This window comes from Eschscholzia californica, unplaced genomic scaffold (genome assembly GCF_041429995.1).
Source record: "Eschscholzia californica isolate CP2 unplaced genomic scaffold, dmEscCali1.0.p SCAF_3, whole genome shotgun sequence".
Lineage (NCBI taxonomy): Eukaryota > Viridiplantae > Streptophyta > Magnoliopsida > Ranunculales > Papaveraceae > Eschscholzia > Eschscholzia californica.
Window position 1 is genome coordinate 22,476,195 of NW_028238420.1, and position 19,640 is coordinate 22,495,834.

The window sequence follows — 19,640 nt, forward strand, 5'->3', positions numbered from 1 at the left end:
TGTCAGGAACTACCATAGGAAGGATGTGGTGGCTAGATGCACAGTGAAGATTGATTTGAGAAAGGCCTATGATACTGTGAGATGGTCTTCTTTGCAGAAAGTTTTGGAGAAATTCAACCTTCCTCCTAAGTTCATTGGTTGGGTGATGGAGTGTGTGACTAGTCCTAAATACTCTATTGTGGTCAATGGAGGTGCTCATGGGTTTTTTGCAGGCAAGAAAGGACTGAGACAAGGCTGTCCTATCTCCCCCTATCTTTTTGTCATGGTTATGGAAGTGTTCTCTTCTCTTTTGGCCAAGGAGGAAGAGGAGGGTAGATTCTTGCTTCATCCTAAGTGCAGGGAGCCTAAGGTGACTCATTTGTGTTTTGCTGATGACCTCATGGTCTTTATGAAAGGGGAGGATGGGTCTGCTAAGGCCCTAAGCCATGTTCTCTCTAAGTTTCAACAAGGTACAGGGTTGGCTGTTAACACCATGAAGAGTTCTTTGTATTGGGCAGGGAGTGAAGATGGTGGCTTGAGCTCTAGGGCCATCTTAGGCTTTAAAGAGGGGGTGCTTCCAGTTAGATATTTGGGTCTTCCTCTTATCTCCTCCAGGCTTTCCTATAATGATTGCCTCCCTCTTTTGTCTAGGATTCAAGCTAGAATTCATTCATGGAAAGCAAGATACTTATCTTTTGCTGGTAGAGTGTTACTCCTCAAGGTGGTGTTGAATAGTATGATCCTCTATTGGACAGCAGTTTTTGTGTTTCCTAAGAGGGTGTTTAAGGAAATTAACTCTATGTTCAGTAGGTTTCTATGGACTGGTCTTCAGATGGGGACTAGGAAGGTTGCTATCAAATGGGCTACAGTGTGTTTGCCTATGGAGGAAGGAGGGTTGGGTATTAGAGATATGGAATCTCTTAATAAGGCTATAAACCTGAGACATGTCTGAGATCTAGTCAGTGGCAAGGAGACTTTATGGGCTAGGTGGGTGAGGGGAAACCTGATCAAGTCAAAGGATTTTTGGATCATGGATACCCCTCATGATTGCTCTTGGTGTTGGAGGAGAATACTGGATAGTAGGGGTCTAGCTCAGAGGATGGTTATTCATTTGATTGGGAATAGGTCTTCCACTCTATTCTGGAAGGACATTTGGCACCCTCAAGGTCTCTTATGGGATCTCTTCCCTAAGGGATTGAGGTATAGTTCTATCCTCAGCGCTGATGCAAAGGTAAATGAGCTAATTTCTAATGGTGGCTGGGTAATTCCTCATCATATTCTTTTTTACCTTGAGGAGGTTGTGGACCAGCTCCAGGAGGTCCATTGAGAGCACAATGGAGGACAAAGTGGTATGGACAACTGCTCAGAAGGGTAAGTACATTCTGAAGGAGACTTACATGAAAATCAGACCATGTGGTGATAAAGTTGGCTGGTCTAAGCTCATATGGTCTAAATGGACCATTCCCAAACATGGCTTCATTGTCTGGGTTGCTGTTCACAGAAGGCTGCGAACCTGTGATAGACTTGTTGCTTGGGGAGTGCAAGTAGACCCTATGTGTGTTCTGTGCAAGAAGGAGATGGAGTCTGACCTGCACTTGTTCTTTAGATGTGATTACTCTTTGGTGATTTCTAGATGGGTTATTAAATTTGATGGGATTGTCTAGGATCAGTCACAACTCTTGGGAGGAGGAGCTAGCCTGGGTCATTCAAAGCTTTGAGGTGTCTAAGTTCATGCTTCAGCTGGGTGGTCTTGTTTTCACTACCTTTATTTCCATGATATGGAGAGAGAGGAATAGAAGAATTTTCCAGAATGAGTGCAAACCTGCTGAGGACATCCTTCATAGTGTCATCAGTGAGGTGAAGGTTATCTTGCTAGCTGGTACAACAAAGATTTCCCTGACTCAAGAGAATTTCCTGCTGCAGCAGAGGTGGAATGTTGAGTTACCTATGTGGGTTGTTGTTGCGCAAGGTCATGTTTGGGAGCCTCCCAGTGAAGGTTTCTATCTTATTAACTCAGATGGTGCTCTTAATGGTGGGTATGCTGGGTTTGGAGCTGTGATTAGAAATAGAGAAGGAATTGCTTTGGCTGCTGCTGGTTCAGCAAGGGGTGCTCAGGTTATAACTCATGAGCTTCAAGGAGTGGAAATGGGCCTTAAGTTGGCTGCTGAGTTAGGTCTTCAAAGAATCATCCTTGCTTCAGACTCTACTTATGTGTGTAGTCTGTTAAATGGTCGAGAAAGAGACCCCCCTTGGGAAGTCTGGTGGATTTGGAAACGAATTGAGCAGCTTTGGAGGTCCTTTGAGCTGCGGGTAGTCAAGCATGTGGTGAGAGAGCTCAACCAAGCAGCAGATTGGCTCTCAAAGTTAAAGCCGAGCTCTGGTTTCCTAAAGCTGGATTTGAGCTGCCTTGATCCCATCCTAGAGAAAGATAGAAGTGGTTTTGTTAGAATTAGGAAGAGGAATTGTAGTTAGTTCCTGAGTTAAGTTTTGCTTGTTTTTTTCTTTTTTTGCTTTCCTTGTTCAAGGTTGGGCCCTTAATCTCCGCTTGCTATTGCAAAAAAAAAATTGAGAAGACCAACTAACTGTGTCATACACCTTCTTAAGGTCAATCTTAACCGTACACCTAGCCTAGGTGTCTGGTCGGTGGTAATTCCAAACAATCTCATGGGCTAGCATGATATTGTCCTGAATAGTACGGCCAAAAATAAAGACTGATTGGTTCGGACTGATCATCGAATAAATATATCCCTTCAACCGTATAGTAAGAATCTTGGTAATGCATTTATACATCACATTACAACAAGATATCGGTCTAAAATCTGACACTGAAGAAGCATTATCTATTTTAGGAATAAGAGTTACAAAAGTAGAGTTTACCTCTTTGAGAAGTTTTCTTGTGCTGAAGAACCTCTGAATAGCCTCCACAAAATCATCTCCCACGATCTTCCAACACGCCTTAAAAAAATGGGAAGAGAACCCATCCGGCCCCGACGATCGATCAGAACCAATAGTCTGTAAGGCAGCAAAAATCTCATCTCTAGTCACCCTCGTAATGAGAATAGCTCCTTCGTCATCCGTAAGCGGGCGTGAGAACTCCACATTAGATATTGGATCTAATGCTTCATTATCCTCATCCTCTCGACCAAATAAATCCCGATAAAAGTCCACACACATATTAGCTATCTCCGCTGGATCCTCGGCTACAGAACCATCCTCCCTGGTGAGTCGAGTAATAGCATTCCGAGACTTCCGCTCTTTGATAGAATTATGGAAATAAGCTGTATTGCTATCATCGAGAGTAAGCCAGTCAACTTTAGCACGTTGTCGAAGCATTGTTGTTTCAGCCCGAACAACATTACTATAGTTTTCAGTAGCTATCTCTCTTGCCTTCGTAACACTGGATTTACTGGATCTCCCTGCAATTGAACCTGCACTGAATGTAAAAAAATTCGGTTAATGGTTACCTGGTTCGTCACCCCATTGAACCGAACTTTCTTCCATTCATTCAACCGAGCCTTCAAAGCTTTTAGCTTTATCACCATACGAAACATCGGGTTACCCCGTACTGACACCTTCCATACATCAGCGACTAGAGCGTGGAACGTGGGATCCTCCGTCCAGGCATTAAAGAACCGAAACGGAGTACGCCGGTGTATGTTGGGTGCAGCAAGTGGTATAATAATAGGAGAGTGATCTGAATCCCCAGCCGGTGGAAAATCTGCTTTAGCTAGAGGAAAAGAAGTCAGCCAACTACCATTAATAAGAGCCCGAACAATCTTGAAACTAATGTTCGCACCTCCCGTCTGCCTGTTAGTCCAAGTATAGAAACAACCTGTATACGAGCAATCGAATAGTCCCAAATCGGTAACACAATCAAACATCTCGTTGGAACCTTGAGATGGTGAGTTGTTTCCACCTCTCTTCTCATTGGCCAATACCGTGGTGTTAAAGTCACCTAGCACCAACCACGGAGCCTCAGAACCCGTCATAAGAAACTCAAGGTCCCTCCAAAGCTCCCGACGATGAACAGTATTATTACTTCCGTACACCACTGCCAAGTGAAAACCCGAACCATCCGTAAACCTAACACCACCTGCAATAACTTGTCCTCCAACATGGGACAATAAAATCGACCCTACTAGGGTCCTAGCCGATCCAAATCCGGCCTCCCAAAACAGCCACATAGTTATCAGTAAAAGTCCAGTTGGAATTAAGACTTCGCTGAATACGAGTCTTATTTGCCTCCTGAACATGAGTTTCTAACAGTCCACACAAACCAATTCTATTCAATCTCATAAAGTCACACATACTCTTCGTACGGAGAGCGTCATTTAGACCTCTCACGTTCCAACATGCTATATTAATCATTTAGATTATTGGAGTGTAATTTCGACCTCCTCAGAGGTCTCAATGTTACTCTCTACTCTCATAGTACTCAACATTGGGGTTGGTTTTGTCCATTGGTTTTGAATCAGTAGGCTGTCCTCCTCATGGTAATTATGATCCATACCTAATGCCTCCCCCTCTAGCTCTCGTTTGGGACCCTCATGAACAACATCATCGGAATAAGATAAAACTGAAAAAGAATTACCTGAAAGAAGACCAGTTGAACCCGTTGCCACCTGATGTTGCACATCTTTCTTGGCCATTTTCCGACTTGGCAAGTCAAGTCTGTCCGATTGGCCCTTGCATATTGTGAGATGTCTAGTTTTTTATTGCACCACCGACCAACTTCCATTTCTGTCACGCATCTCCTCGGGATGTTGTTGAGTTAGGTCACGATTTGTCACTGTAGCGGATCTTTTTCTACCACCTCCCAATTGACCCGTACCAGCCCCTTGAACACTTTGGTTACCATTCTGCCGCCCATTAGGGTTTCTAATGTTCTTCGTCGGAACCAAGCCTCTCTGGCCAAATTGATTTTTAAACAAATTTGCTGTTGATTTATTGCCATTCAATTGTTTAGAATCATCTATTAGGACAGTATTGCTTCCAGGAAGGATCAGATTCTTTGGACAGTCCGAGTCATCATGACCGAAAACCTTACACCTCTCACACCTATCAGGTCGCCACGAGTACTCTAGCTGTACCTTAACCGTGTGCTCTAGCAGCCCCCTCTAGGGATGTCAACGGGGCGGGTTTGGGACGGTTCATCCCCTTCCCAACTCCGTCCCGTTAGCAAACGGGTTTTACCATTACCGTCCCAATAATTAATCGGGGTGGATATTCAATTACCATACCCGCCCCAATTAAAAATTGCTAAACCATTACTGCCCCGCCCCGCCCCGCCCCGTTTAATATAAAATGAGTCGGGTCTGGTCGGGTTCAAACAAAATATTTTGTGTTTCGTTTCACAAAAGTTATTTTAGTTTGAAGTAACATAACAATCGTTAACAAAATCTTATAAGACTTTGAGTTTATCAATCATAAACACTACAACTACTTAAATAATATAAAACATAACATAGTTAAGTCGATAATATAAGATTAAAGTTTTAGAAACATAACCTTAAATAAAACATATATTCAATATATATCGTACTAATTGGTTCGGGGAGTATACTATCTAATATCAAACCCGCCCCGAACCCGATTATTTTTTAAAACTTCATACCAAACCCGAACCGTTTAATAAACAGGTCGGTAAAACCCGTTCCATTAGGGGCGGGTTGGGAAAAAAACCGCTGGTTCGGACCAAATTGCCACCCCTAAGCCCCTCTGTAACTTGAACTTCAATTTCATCAGGTACACACTTATTCGCTTTTACCTCCACACACACACGTGCAAAAGCCATCCTCTCTTTCGATTTCGTACGACTGTCTTGCATGAGTGGAGTACCTAGCACACTTGATTCCTGCAAACTTGGTTGTCAACTTGCTGTTTTTGAAAAAGATCTGACCAATTGGACTTCCTGTTCACGTTCTCTTTGTGAATATTTAAAGCAGCTGTTCTCTCAAACCCAGATTTGTCGAAACCCTAATTTTGTTGTATTGCCGGCAATGGAGTTTCAACAAAACACGGTAAAGGCATGGTGGTATCCACATTAGGGTTTCGAAGAATTCCCGATAACATGTTGTTTCGTATAGTTGCTGCTAAAGGATTGCCACCCAGAACTTTATTTTTTCTTTGTCCAGTTCGTTCCTCCCTTGCACGAACAGGAAAAGAGCTAGTTCCTCCATGAACGTGTGATGTAGACCCATCACTAACCAGACTGCTGGTAGCCTTAAAGTAAAGACCGACTGAATCTTTTTTAGGGTTTGTATTTACCTGTTCTATTGGCTGTTCATCTCTCAAAACCAGTGAGGTTTCCTTCTCCATCTCCTCCTCTTCGTCATCACTTGTGATTCGATTTCCAGCAAGAAGATACCTTCCTTCCCGATTTCTCCATCATCCCTCATATTAGTGTCGTTCCCTTTAGATGTAACACTCATTACCAGCGAACCAGATTGATCGGCAAAGATGCCAATCAAGAGAAACTAGAAAAAGTGAGTTGCCTCAAGAAACCCTAGAAAACCCTAGGAAAAACAAATTGCCTCAAAGATGCCGATCTATGTCTTCTTCTTCAGGTTTCTTCTACACTATTCTCCTTTTACTTTCTCTCTAGATTGTTCTTGAACTAGTCTAACAAAAGAACTCTCTACATCCTTTTAATTAATTCCATGAGACTTTTTTCCTTTTTTACCCCTTCTAGTTTGATCAAATCATTTATTCAAGCCCACATTTCATAGTAGGCCCAAACACAAATTTGGTTTAAAATCCCACTTTCAACAGTCACAAACAAAGTCGTTGCGCAATAAGGTGGTGATATGGAAAATTAGAAAAATATGTCAATGCAAAATTTGAAAGGCCGCGGCTTTCCGGAATAAAGAATAATCTCCCGAGAACAAATTCTCTAGGGGAATCCATGTTTTTTTGTATATTCTCGAGGGATATTTTATTTTAGTCCAAAAACTCACTTGATCAAACATTGCCCCCTAATCTTCATCCTCTTTATCACCTTCACCACAACAACTTCTCACCACCATCATTCTGGGCACCACCATTGCCACCTCTTCCCTCTCTTCTTCTCTCTAACTCTCTCTCTCTCTCTCTGTCTCTCTCTCCCTATCATTGGAGATCACTCTCATCACTTCTCTCGTTGTAGACATATATCTCACTCTCGTAGTCTTTATCTATGTTTCTCGTAGCCTCTCTCCCTCTTTCTCTCTCGGTCTATACAGATCTCTCTAAGGAAATCATAAAGTTTATGGCCACGAATTGGTAATGGACACGAAACGTTTTGTGGCCACGAAATGGTCATGCCCACAAATGTTTCGTGGCCACAAAATCCTCGAGGAGGGCTTCACCAGAACCCCTCTCCTCGATGTCAGGTTTCGACGAAGAGAACACTTCTCTTTGTCGAAGCGGTGTCTGTTTGAGAGAGGGAGAGAAACAATGAGAAATCGATTGAGAAACAATGAGGGATTGAGAGAAAAACAATGTTTTGTAGCCACGGAATATTCGAGGAAGATTTCACCATAAACCCTCCTCGATGTCAGGTTCCGACGAAGATAACACTTCTCTTTGTCGAAACGGTGTCTGTGTGAGAGGGGGAGAGAAACAATGAGAGATTGATTGAAAAAACAATGAGAGAATGAGAGAAAAACAATGAGAGATCGATTAAGAAAAAAGAGAGATTGAGAGAAAAACACTGAGAGGTCAAGAGACATAGATAGTCAGAGCAATAGAGAGAGATAATATGAGGTAGACAATGAGGAATCGAGAAAGAGACTAAGAGAAAAATAGGGAAAAAAATAAGAGGACAAGAGATACATGGTGCGAGATAGTGAGAGAAAGAGATGAGACAAAGGTAGAGAGATAGGGAGTAAACTCAGCCTGAGCTAGCTTCAGATTCCTTTTACTTCAAGTTCTTCTTTATCAAACCTCTCAAAAGAGTCAACAATCCTTGGTTGGAGCGGTAAGAGGTATAATCTTCCACTTAGAGGTCAAGGGTTCGAGACACGCTGACCAATTCAAAAAAAAAAACCTCTCAAAAGAGTAGTTAAAGTTCTATTTGTCACTTCTGTTTGACCATCAGTTTGTGGATGACAAGAAGTATTAAAAAGGAGCTTAGTACCAAGTAATCTCCACAAAGTCTTCCAAAAATAGCTCAGAAACTTTGAATCACGTCAGAAACAATGGTTTTAGGAATACTATGAAGGCGTACAACCTCCTTAAAATACAAGTCAGCAACCCTATTAGCATCATCAGTCTTGTGACAAGGAATAAAATGGGCCATTTTGCTGAACCTGTCAACTACCACCATGATAGAATCTTTTCCCCTTTGAGTTTTCGGTAGTCCCACAATAAAGTCCATGCTCACATAATCCCAAGGTTGTACTGGAATAGGTAAAGGGGTGTACAGACCTGGTTGGAAATGACTCTTCATCTTTTGACACGTTGCACATCTTTTCTATGATTGAATGAACATCTCTGATCATCTTGGGCCAAAAGAAATGCTCCTGAAGCATGTCCAATGTTTTGTTAGTTCCAAAATGATCAGAAAGACCTCCGCCATGTGCTTCACGAATCAGCAACTCCCGGACGGAACTCCTTGGCACGCAGAGCTGGTTTCCTTTTAAAAAGAAATCCATCTTGCAAATGGTACTGATTTGTAACTCCCTTTTTGCACTCATTATAGACTTTAGCAAAGTCTAAGTCTTCATTATATAAAGTCTTCAATAAATCGAATCCCATAATTCGAGAATCTAGAATAGAGATTAAAGCATACCTCCTAGAGTGCATCAGCAACAATATTAGTTTTTCCAGCCTTGTACTTTGACACAAATGAATAGGATTGTAGAAATTCTACCCATTTAGCATGTCGGTTGTTTAGCCTGTGCTGGTTGTTTATAAACTTCAGCGCCTCATGATCAGAATGTAAAACGAACTGACCTGGCCTCAAATAATGCTACCAATGAGTCAAAGCTCTTACAATAGCATAAAACTCCTTATCATAAGTTGAGTAGTTCTTTTGTGCTCCTGTAAGCTTCTCACTGAAATAAGCTATAGGATGTTGTCCTTGGATAAGAACAACTCCCATACCCACTCTACATAACACTCAACTTCAAACACTTGATTAAAATCTGTAAGTGCTAAAATAGGTGCTCCGCATAGCTTCTGTTTCATCACTTCAAATGCCTTTTCGGAAGCACTGCTCCATTCGAACTTGTCCTTCTTCAAGCATTCAGTTATTGGCGCCACGACAGTGCTGAAATTCTTTACAAAGCGTCTATAGAATGATGCAAGTCCATGAAAGCTTCTTACATCAGATTGGGTTGCCGGGACTGACCAACTCCTTATAGCTTCAACTTTACTTTCATCTACTGAAATGCCCTTATCTGAAACAATATAACCAAGAAACACAATGCTAGAAGTAAAGAACTCACACTTCTCTGGCTTAGCATATAGCTTGTTTCTTCTCAACAACTTGAAAACTTCCCTGAGGTGTATAGCATATTCTTCTTCAGTTTTGTTGTAGACAAGAATATCATCAAAATAAACCACCACAAACTTTCCAATTAAATCACGCAGAACCTAATTCATAAGTCTCATGAAAGTGTTGGGGGCATTTGATAATCCAAATGGCATGACTAGCCATTCAAACAGTCCATTCTTCGTCTTGAATGCAGTCTTCCACTCATCACCTTCCTTCATTCTGATCTGGTGATATCCACTCCTTAGATCAATCTTCGAAAATACCTTTGAGCCATTCAGCTCATCTAGCATGTCATCCAACCTGGGTATAGGATAACGATACTTGATGGTTGTCTTGTTAATAGCTCGGCTGTCTACACACATCCTCATCGAACCATCTTTCTTTGGTACAAGTAGAGCTGGTACAGAACATGGACTTGTGCTCTCTCTGACATACCCTCGATCAATCATCTCTTGCACTTGTTTCTGCAACTCCTTAGCTTCTTCTGGATTGCATCTATAAGCTAGACGATTTGGCAAAGGGGCACCAGGTAATAAATCAATTTGATGCTCAATGGTAATTTCGAAATCTAATAGACTCAATGTAGGAGTTGGCTAGCCGGAAAAGCCCGACTGACCAATCACGTCGAAAAATGGCAAAGACGAATGCTCCTGTAAACGAACGAGATGGGCAGTATAATCCCCTTTCAGGTAACACTTTTTCGATTCTATCTAGTCAAGAGGGTCCAGACTCCTTAAACCCGAACCGAGAGGCTGAAGAGGAGGTACAGGGGAGGGATGTGAGTCACATTGACTCACGGACAGATCAACCCCCCACTTTGCATACAATGAGTATAGACGACACCTGAGAGAACTCTGAGGAGGTCAGAATTAACCCCCAATAGTTGTTTAATGATTAATCTTGCATGTTGGAACGTGAGAGGTCTTAATGACGCTCTCCGTACGAAGAGTGTGTGTGATTTTATAAGATTAAATAGAATTGGTTTGTGTGATTATTAGAAACTCATGTTCAGGAGGTTAATAAGACTCGTATTCAGCGAAGTCTTAATTCCAATTGGACTTTTATTGATAACTATGCGACTGTTTCGGGAGGTCGGATTTGGATTGGTTGGGACCCTACTAGGGTCATATTCACTGTGTCCCATGTTGGAGGGCAAGTTATTGCAGGTGGTGTTCAGTTTACAGATGGCTCGAGTTTTCATTTGGCAGAGTGGTATACGGAAGTAAGAGTATTGTTCATCGCCTGAGTTTCTTATGACGGGTTCTGAGGCTCCATGGCTGGTGCTAGGTGACTTCAACACAACGATGCTAGCCAATGAAAAGAGGGGTGGTAATAACTCACCATCTCAGGGTTCCAATGAGATGTTTGACTTTGTTACCAATTTGGGACTGTTCGATTGCTCGTATACAGGTTGCTTCTATACTTGGTCTAACAGGCAGACGGAAGTTGCGAACATTAGTTCCAAGATTGATCGGGATCTAATTAATTGTAGTTGGCTGACTTTTTTTCCTCTACCTAAAGCAGATTTTCCACCGGTTGGGAATTCAGATCACTCTCCTACTATTATACCACTTGCTGCACCCAACATACACCGGCATACTCCGCATACTTTGTTTCAGTTTTTTAATGTCTGGCCAGAGGATCCCACGTTCCACGCTCTTGTTGTTGATGTATGAAAGGTGTCAGTACGGGGTAACCCGATGTTTTATATGGTGACAAAGCTCAAAGCTTTGAAGGCTCGACTGAATGAATGGAATAAAATTTGGTTCAATGGGGTGACGAACCAGGTAACCATTAACCGAAATTTTTTACATTCAGTGCAGGTTCAATTGCAAGGAGATCCAGCAAATCCGGTGTTACGGAGGCAAAAGAGAGTAGCTACTGGAAACTATAGTAGCATTGTTCGGGCTGTAACGGCAATGCTCCGACAACGTGCTAAAGTTGACTGGCTTACTCTCGACGTCAGCAATACAACTTACTTCCACAATTCTATCAAAGAGCGGCCGTCTCGGAATGCTATTACTCGACTCACTAGGGAGGATGGTTAGGTGGCCGAGGATCCAACGGAGATAGTTAATATGTGTGTGGACTTCTATCGGGACTTATTTGGTCGGGATGATGAGGATAATGAAGCATTAGATCCCATATCTAAGGTAGAGTTCTCGCGCCCGCTTACGGTTGTCGAAGGAGCTATTCTCACTACGAGGGTGACAAGAGATGAGATTTTTGCTGCCTACAGATTATTGGTTCTGATCGATCGTCGGGGCCGGATGGGTTTTCTTCCCATTTTTTAAGGCGTGTTGGAAGATTGTGGGAGATTACTTCGTGGAGGCTATTAAGAGATTCTTCAGCACAGGAAAACTTCTCAAAGAGGTAAACTCGACCTTTGTGACTCTTATTCCTAAAATAGATTGCGCTTCTTCAGTGTCAGATTTCAAACCGATATCTTGTTGTAATGTGTTGAATAAATGCATTACCAAGATTCTTACTAAACGGCTGAAGGGAGTTATCTATTCGATGATCAGCCCGAACCAATCAACCTTTATTTCTGGTCGTACTATTCAGGACAATATCATGCTAGCCCATGAGATTGTTCGGAACTACCGCCGACCAGATACCTCGACTAGGTGTACGGTTAAGATTGACCTTAAGAAGGCGTATGACACAGTTCGTTGGTCTTCTCTATTCCCTGTCCTTGGTAAGTTTCACTTTCCAAGGATATTCATAGAATGGATACGGGCCTGTTTGACTACGTCTAAATTCTCGATTATGGTTAATGGTGAAGCCCATGGTTATTTTGATGGGAAGCGAGGTCTACGGTAAGGTTGTCTGATTTCTCCATACCTGTTTGTGTTAATGATGGAGGTGTTCACGGTTCTTATTGATCGAGGGAAGAAAGCAGGTCAGTTTCTGCTACACCCTAAGTGTCGAGTTCCAAAAGTTACTCACCTTGCTTCGCCGACGATCTCATGGTCTTCTTTCGAGGAGACGTGGGTTCGGCTCAGTCTCTAAAAGGCCTCTTAACTGGTTTTCATCGGGCGACGGGGTTGCAGGCTAATGTGCTCAAGAGTACGGTCTTCTTTGTTGGTCTTACGGCCAAAGGTCAGAGTGATATTACTAGTATTTTGAAATTCAGTACTGGTTCTCTTCCTATCCGGTACTTGGGTCTGCCTCTTATATCGTCCCGTCTCACCTATAGTCATTGTATTCCGCTGATTGATAAAATCAAGGGACGAATCCAATCTTGGAAGAGTCGTTTTTTATCGTTCGCGGGGCGAGTTTTCCTCGTAAAGGTGGTTTTGAATAGTATGTTACTATATTGGGCAGCAGTGTTCGTTATTCCCAAGAGAGTAATGAATGACATCAACTCTATATTTAGTAAGTTCCTGTGGTCTGGCGTGGATATGGGGTGTAAGAGAGCTCCCATTGGCTGGGAAAGCCTCTGTTACCCCACTGACGAAGGGGGACTTGGTTTTCGTAATATCGAGGTATTGTTCGAGGCGTCAAATCTTCGTCATATATGGGACCTGGTTAGTGGTAAGACGACTTTGTGGGTAGAGTGGGTGAGAAATAATCTCATCAAAGATCAGCACTTCTGGACTTTGTCGGCTTCGAGTAGAAGTTCCTGGTGTTGGCGTTAGATTCTAGCCAACAGGCCGACGGCTCAGCGACTCATTTGTACTTCTCTGGGGGATGGTCATAATACTAATTTCTGGACTGATTTATGGCATCCTCGTGGTCTTCTATTTGATGCATTTGAGGAGACACACAGATATAATTCTAACCTTCACTTAAATGCACGAGTTTCTCAGTTTATTGGGCAGTCAGGATGGGTCTTTCCTACTCATATGGCAGCTATGTTGCGGACTATCAAGGTTGAGGCTAGAGAGGTGGTGGTAGATAGTACTCTCAGAGACGAGGTGATCTGGACGCCCAGCCAGAATGGAGAGTTCACTCTCAAAGAGACGTACGAAGCAATTCGACCCAGAGGAACGCGGTTGAATTGGACTTCCTTAGTATGGTCACCGGGTGGTATACCTAAACATAGTTTCATCACGTGGCTTGCCTTTCGAAGACGTCTCAAAACCAGATCTCTTCTGGCTAGTTGGGGTGTGGTTATAGACACTACATGGGTATTCTGTGGGGTAGATGAAGAAACGAATTGCCACCTATTCTTTGGTTGTTCGGTTACAAAGAATATTTGGGAATTTTTTTTTTTTTTGCATTGATGAGCAGGGATTAAAGGGCCCAGACCCAAACACAAAAACAAGCAACAAAAAAACAAAAAAACAAACTAAACAATCAAGCCCAAAACTTTCTCAATCTCACTCTGCCTCCCCTATCCTCCATAACTATCCTGCTCAAATCAGGAGGTAACTTAGTAGGATCAAACTCAACTTCACCAAGAGGCTGCATCTTGGCAAGGAGATCAGCTGCCTGGTTGACTTCCCTGTAAACATGCTTAACACAACAGCAATGAAGAGACAGCCAGAGCCTCTTAATTGTCAACCACAGAGACCAAGCATTCCATGGAGGAAGATTCTCAAAACTAGAAAGAAGCAAAAAACACAGCCATGGAATCTGTAGCAATCATAACCTTCTCATGCTTATAGGCCTTAGCCAATCTCAGCCCCATCTCCACACCCTGAAGCTCATGAACCAACACAGAAATGCCAGGACTAGAGCCAGCCCCCAAAGCCACCACAACACCATTCTCATCCCTAAGAATAGCACCATAGCCAGCAGCATCTCTAACTAAGGAGCCATCTGAACTAAGGAGAACCCATCCATTAGGAGGAGGAACCCACTTGCAGCCTCTAAATTTGGTTCTGGACAGGACCACATTAAGACTCCAGCTAGAAGCAAGAGTGAAGTTTTGTACATTATCCTCCAACCTGCCTTTCCATGCTGCCATCTTAAGCTTTACCTCATCAATAATAAAAAAGAAGACCACAGCAACAGTTCTAGCTTTGTTTCTAAAAAGTCTTATTATTCCTTTCCTGTCAAATATGATAGAAGAAGTTATTCATAACAAGTCTGCCCAATCTAGCAACAAGAGAACCACCACTGAAATGGGCAACACACCACTCTATCTCAACCTCAATGGAAGGAAAACACTGTCTAAGAAAACCCAAAGCAGCCAACAGTTGAAGCCAAAGTTCCTGAGCATACTTATACACAAAAAACAAGTGCAAGTCAGATTCAATGAAACCACCACAAATGCCACAATTAAGCTCCACATTCATTCCCCAAGAATGTAACTTCTCCCTGGTCTTGAGCCCTCCATTCAACACAAGCCAAGTGATGAAACAATGCTTAGGAATGCACTGAGAAACCCACATCAATTTACTCCAACCCACCTCCTGGCTCCTAGGCCTAACAGCCTCATAAGTATCTTTGAGAGAATAAATCCCTCTAGAGTTCACCCTCCGAACAATCCTGTCCTGATCAGCAACCTGCAAATGAACCTCAGGGAGTCTAGAGAAAACAGTAGGTAACTCATAATGCAAAAACTCAAGAACAAACCAGTCCCCATCTCTAATAAACCCAGAAACCTTGACATCCAAATGCAATAAGGAACTATATTTGAACTGAGGTTCAAAAAGGTCAATAAGGGGGCCAAGGGGTGCTAAGAATCTGTCCAGAAAGAGGTAGCCTCCCCATCACCAAGAGTATGCACCAAAAACTGTTGTTCACACTTTTTACCCTCAAGAATCCTCCTCCAACACCAAGAGTAATCCTGTGGAGCATCCATGAGCCAGAAATTGTGATGCTTTATAAGATTATGTTGAACCCACCTCACCCAAAGAGTCTCTTTATGGGTGACAATATCCCAAATATGTCTAAGGTTGAAAGCCAGGTTGAGAGTCTCAAGATCCCTCATTCCCAACCCACCCTCACTCTTGGCAAGGCACATAGTCTGCCACTTAACTGTCTTCCTCGTGGAGCTTAATTCAATACCAATCCATATGAACTTATTGAGAATGCTGTTAATTTCCTTATACACTTTCTTAGGTAAAATAAACACAGACATCCAATAAATGAGCATACTGTTGAGCACAACATTAACAAGAAGCAATCTGCCAGCAAAAGAAAGATACCTGGCTTTCCATGACTGAACCTTGCTCGAAAGCTTCTGAATGAGGGGGAGGCAATCAGTGTAAGCAAGTCTGGTGGAAAGGAGAGGCAAACCAAGGTACCTAACAGGCAGGGAACCCTCTTCAAACCCCAGGATACTCATCAACTCCATTTTGCAATCATCAGTCAGGCAAGCAAAGAACACAGAACTCTTCCTATTATTAGCAGATAACCCAGTGCAAAGGAAAAATTCATGTAAGACCTCTCTAAGAGCAACAACAGAAGCAATATCACCCCTCATATACACCATCAAATCATCTGCAAAGCAAAGATGGGTGACAACAGGTCTCTTACATCTAGGGTGGAGGTGAAAAGCACCAGAACTTTGCTTCCTCAGGAGAAGGACAGCAAACACCTCCATCACCATCACAAAGAGATAAGGAAAGATGGGGCAGCCTTGTCTAAGCCCCTTCTTTCCCTCAAAGTACCCATTAGCAGCACCATTAACAACCACATAGAAACTTAGGGGTAGTGATGCAAACTTCAATCCACTTGACAAACCTATCATGGAAGCCATACTAAGGATCTTTAGAAGAGAGCTCCACCTCACTCTGTCATAAGCCTTTTGCAAATCAATTTTAACAGTGCACCTAGGCTGGCCATCCTTCCTACCATAGGCCCTAACTAATTCTTGAGCCAACATGATGTTATCTTGTATAGATCTACCAGAGATAAAAGCAGACTGATTTTCACTAACCAAATTCTTAACTACCCTCTTGAGCCTGACTGTTAGTAATGATTTTATAAATCACATTGTAACATGCAATAGGCCTAAAATCAGCCATAGTATTTACATTAGAAACCTTGGGAACTAAGGATAGAAGAGTGGCATTGACCTCACCCAGTAATTTCCCTGACTTGAAGAAGCTAACAATAGATCTAGTGAAATCATCTCCCACCACTGACCAACACTTTTTGAAGAAAAAGGAAGAAAAACCATCAGGGCCTGGTGCCTTGTCAGAGCCAATGGTAGAAATAGCAAAGACAACTTCATCTCTAGTCACTGACCCTACTAAGACTCTCATCACAAAGAGAAAAAGTATTAGCAGATGAAAAAGAGTTAAGGATCTCATCCCCATCCTCTCCACCAGCAGTACTACCAAAAAAAGATCTATAGAAGCCCACACATTCATCCACAACAAGCTGAGGCTCCCAAGAACCACCCCCTCACTATTAGTAATCTTGAAAATGCTATTCCTGGCTCTTCTTTCTCTAATGGTATTATGATAAAACTTAGTGTTGCTATCATCATCATTCAGCCACTGGATTCTAGCTTTCTGCCTCAACATAGAAGCCTCTGCACTGGCCAAATGAGATAAATCAGCTACAACCTGCCTCTCACTTCTTCTAAGGTCCACATTATGAGGATCAGCATGGAGATCCCCTTGGACTTCCTCCACCACCCTCCTAGCATCAACAGCTTTCTCAGAAACATGAAGAAAATTGGCCACCTTCCACTGAACAAGCCTAGCCTTCACCTATTTCAATTTAGTAACAAGATGGAACACAGGTGTGCCCTCAACCTTTCTATTCCACTCCTCCTTCACAAGATCTAGAAAGCCAGGCTCCTCACACCAAAAATTAAAGAATTGAAATGGCCTTCTCCCAATAGGAATCACATCAACAAGGGAAAAGACAGCTGGGGAGTGATCAACCACCCCAGGTGGCAGGAAACACACCCTAGAGCTGGGAAACAACCCCAACCCCCGCTGACCACTTCAAAAAAAAAAAAAAAAACAACCCCAACCAATCAACATTGATCAACACCCTGTCTAGCTTACAGAACACACTTGCATCCCCCTCTTGCATATTATTCCAAGTATAATGGCAACCAGTGTAAGGGCAGTCCATTAACTCAGTATCAGAAACACAAGAAGCAAAATCAGTATAATGACCCATGTTAACAGGGTCTCCACCCACTTTCTCTTCAACTTTAAGAATAGAGTTGAAATCACCCATAAAGACCAAGGGCCAGGGAACCTACTAACCAACATCCTCATATCATGCCACAGCTCACACTTCTGGTGCCTAGAGTTATGCCCATAAGAAATAGCAAGCATACACACTTTGGACTCATGAGTGATTACCCTAGTGGCCAAAATATGATCAGAACAAAACACAAGACTCACATTCAACATATTAGCATCCCAACCAACCCAAATTCTACCTCCACCACCAGCTGAATAGGTATCCAGATGCTCCCAAAAGGGATTGATAGACCTCTGAATAGCAACCTTATTTTTCTCAGAAACCTTAGTTTCAACCAAACCACACAAACACAACTTATTGATTCTCTAGAGGTCTTTAACCTCTTTTATTCTTGGGGATCCATTAAGGCCCCTAACATTCCAACATCCTAGGCTAACCATTGACAAGTCTTAATGGTTTCCTAACGACAGTCCCCTTCACTCCAGCAACACCCTTGATTAAGCCTCTCTCCCTCTGATCAAAAATGGCAACAACATTAGCAACATTGTCAGTCTGACCCACACTCTGACCACTAGCCTCATCACTGCCCACAGCTAAAGGAGAATGCCCTTCCTGTCCTGAGGCAAAATTGTCATCCTCCTCCATAGACTTAGCCTGACCCCCTTCAATAGAACTATCATTAGCAAGACAGACCCTTTTGTGACCAATCTCATTATATTTAGCACCTCCTCTACTCTTATTCTTCCTTTTGAACACAGGTGTCCACCCATCATCTTCCATATGAACACTAGCATCCACAACAACATGACTAGGTTCACCATCAGTCTTAGGATGCCCATCCTCCTCCACCAAATTAGTGAGCACTGAGAACCTAGTGCTTACATGACCACCATCAGAAAGTTTTGGAGCCTAACCATTCTTAGACACAGGCACATCAACAGACTTCCCTTTACCCAACAAAACCTCCTGCTCCTTCCTGAGGTTCACATTAGGTTTAACATGAAAGCTTTGCCCCTTACCAGTAGTTGCAGCACCAGCTGCCATCTTCTCTCTGGCATTCTGTTGAGCAGGTGGAGGCCTATTCCTATGAAACTGCTCATTCCTCCTCATAGTAGCAGGATGAGGCTCCTCCTCTCTAGGAATCAAGGGACACCTACTTAGGATATGACTAAACTCATTGTATCCTGCACAAATAGGAGGCCTCCATGGATACTCAACTTTAACTGGCTTCACTACCAGCCCATCAATGAGCAGAGGAATTTCACTCGGGTACTGGCAGTCCTTCCCCACCTCAATGCACACTTGAGCATAACCCATTCTAGCCTTTGTTTCAGTAGGTTGATCAAGCATAATTGGCCTACCCAAAACACTCGCAAGTCTAGTGATACCCTTTGGGTTCCAAAACAAAGAAGGAAAATCTCTAAAGCAAACCCATATAGGTATGGCGACCAAATTTTGCACTTCAGACTCAACAAAGGGAGTCCAGGGTCGAACAACAAAGAGGTGATTCTTTATGAATAAAGGCTCATGATCAAGAGCCTTCTCCCTATCCTAATCAAGGGAAAATCTTATAAAGAATACAGAATCACCTTAAAGAGTTAGCTTCATCTCACCTTTAGGCTTCCAAGCCTTAACAAGAGCATTGAGAACAGCTGGATAAGAGAGGTGAGTAACCACAAATGAACCAACAAGCCAGGACTCACACTCTCTTCTTTCCTCCTCAAAATCAGACACAGAGAAGTCAACCACTGTTTTACCCTCAAGAACAGTGGGAGCAGTGTACACCAATGGAGTTCGAACAGTAGTCTTCTTACGCAGAAATAATGAAGCCCAGTCAGGCCGATGAGGATAAGCACCCTCAGCAGCTGACTGATCCGATCCCTTCTCACCAGTAGCACTCTGTTTTGGCAAAGAATCAGATCCAAACGAACCTGGTTCTTCACCACCAGGTGAAGGGAGAAAGAGCGTCGTCTCCCCCTTACCCGACATTTCCTCCAAAGAAGGTCGTGCCATGAATCAGGGAGACAATCAGACACTATTTCGAAGACCAGTAATCATTGTAGTAAGTTTCTCCAACAAGAGACAATCCAACAAGAAATGAGAAGAAAGCAAGAAA

The 19,640-nt window shown here is 42.8% G+C and overlaps 1 protein-coding gene across 1 annotated transcript; it reads right to left on the reverse strand.

Moving 5' to 3' along the window:
* Positions 1–13,759: 13,759 nt before the first annotated feature.
* Positions 13,760–19,537, reverse strand: LOC147549051 (uncharacterized). Its single transcript, XM_086668192.1, has 10 exons — positions 19,160–19,537; positions 18,488–19,075; positions 17,990–18,433; positions 17,725–17,847; positions 17,351–17,575; positions 16,437–17,073; positions 15,138–16,321; positions 14,543–15,012; positions 14,026–14,457; positions 13,760–13,907 (listed from the first exon to the last, which is right to left on the reverse strand). The coding sequence occupies exons 1-10, from the start codon at positions 19,535–19,537 to the stop codon at positions 13,760–13,762; spliced, it is 4,629 nt and encodes a 1,542-aa protein (XP_086524318.1).
* Positions 19,538–19,640: the final 103 nt, after the last annotated feature.

What these genes read in the sequence shown, in the direction of transcription:
- LOC147549051 (XM_086668192.1), bottom strand. Translation starts at nt 19,537, where the DNA reads ATGGCACGACCTTCTTTGGAGGAAATGTCGGGTAAGGGGGAGACGACG. An exon ending in CAGCTGTTCTCAATGCTCTT is followed by an intron (nt 19,076 to 19,159) that starts GTTAAGGCTTGG and finishes TCCCTTGATTAG; the next exon opens with GATAGGGAGAAGGCTCTTGA. An exon ending in GGGATGCTAATATGTTGAAT is followed by an intron (nt 17,576 to 17,724) that starts GTGAGTCTTGTG and finishes GTTGGTTAGTAG; the next exon opens with GTTCCCTGGCCCTTGGTCTT.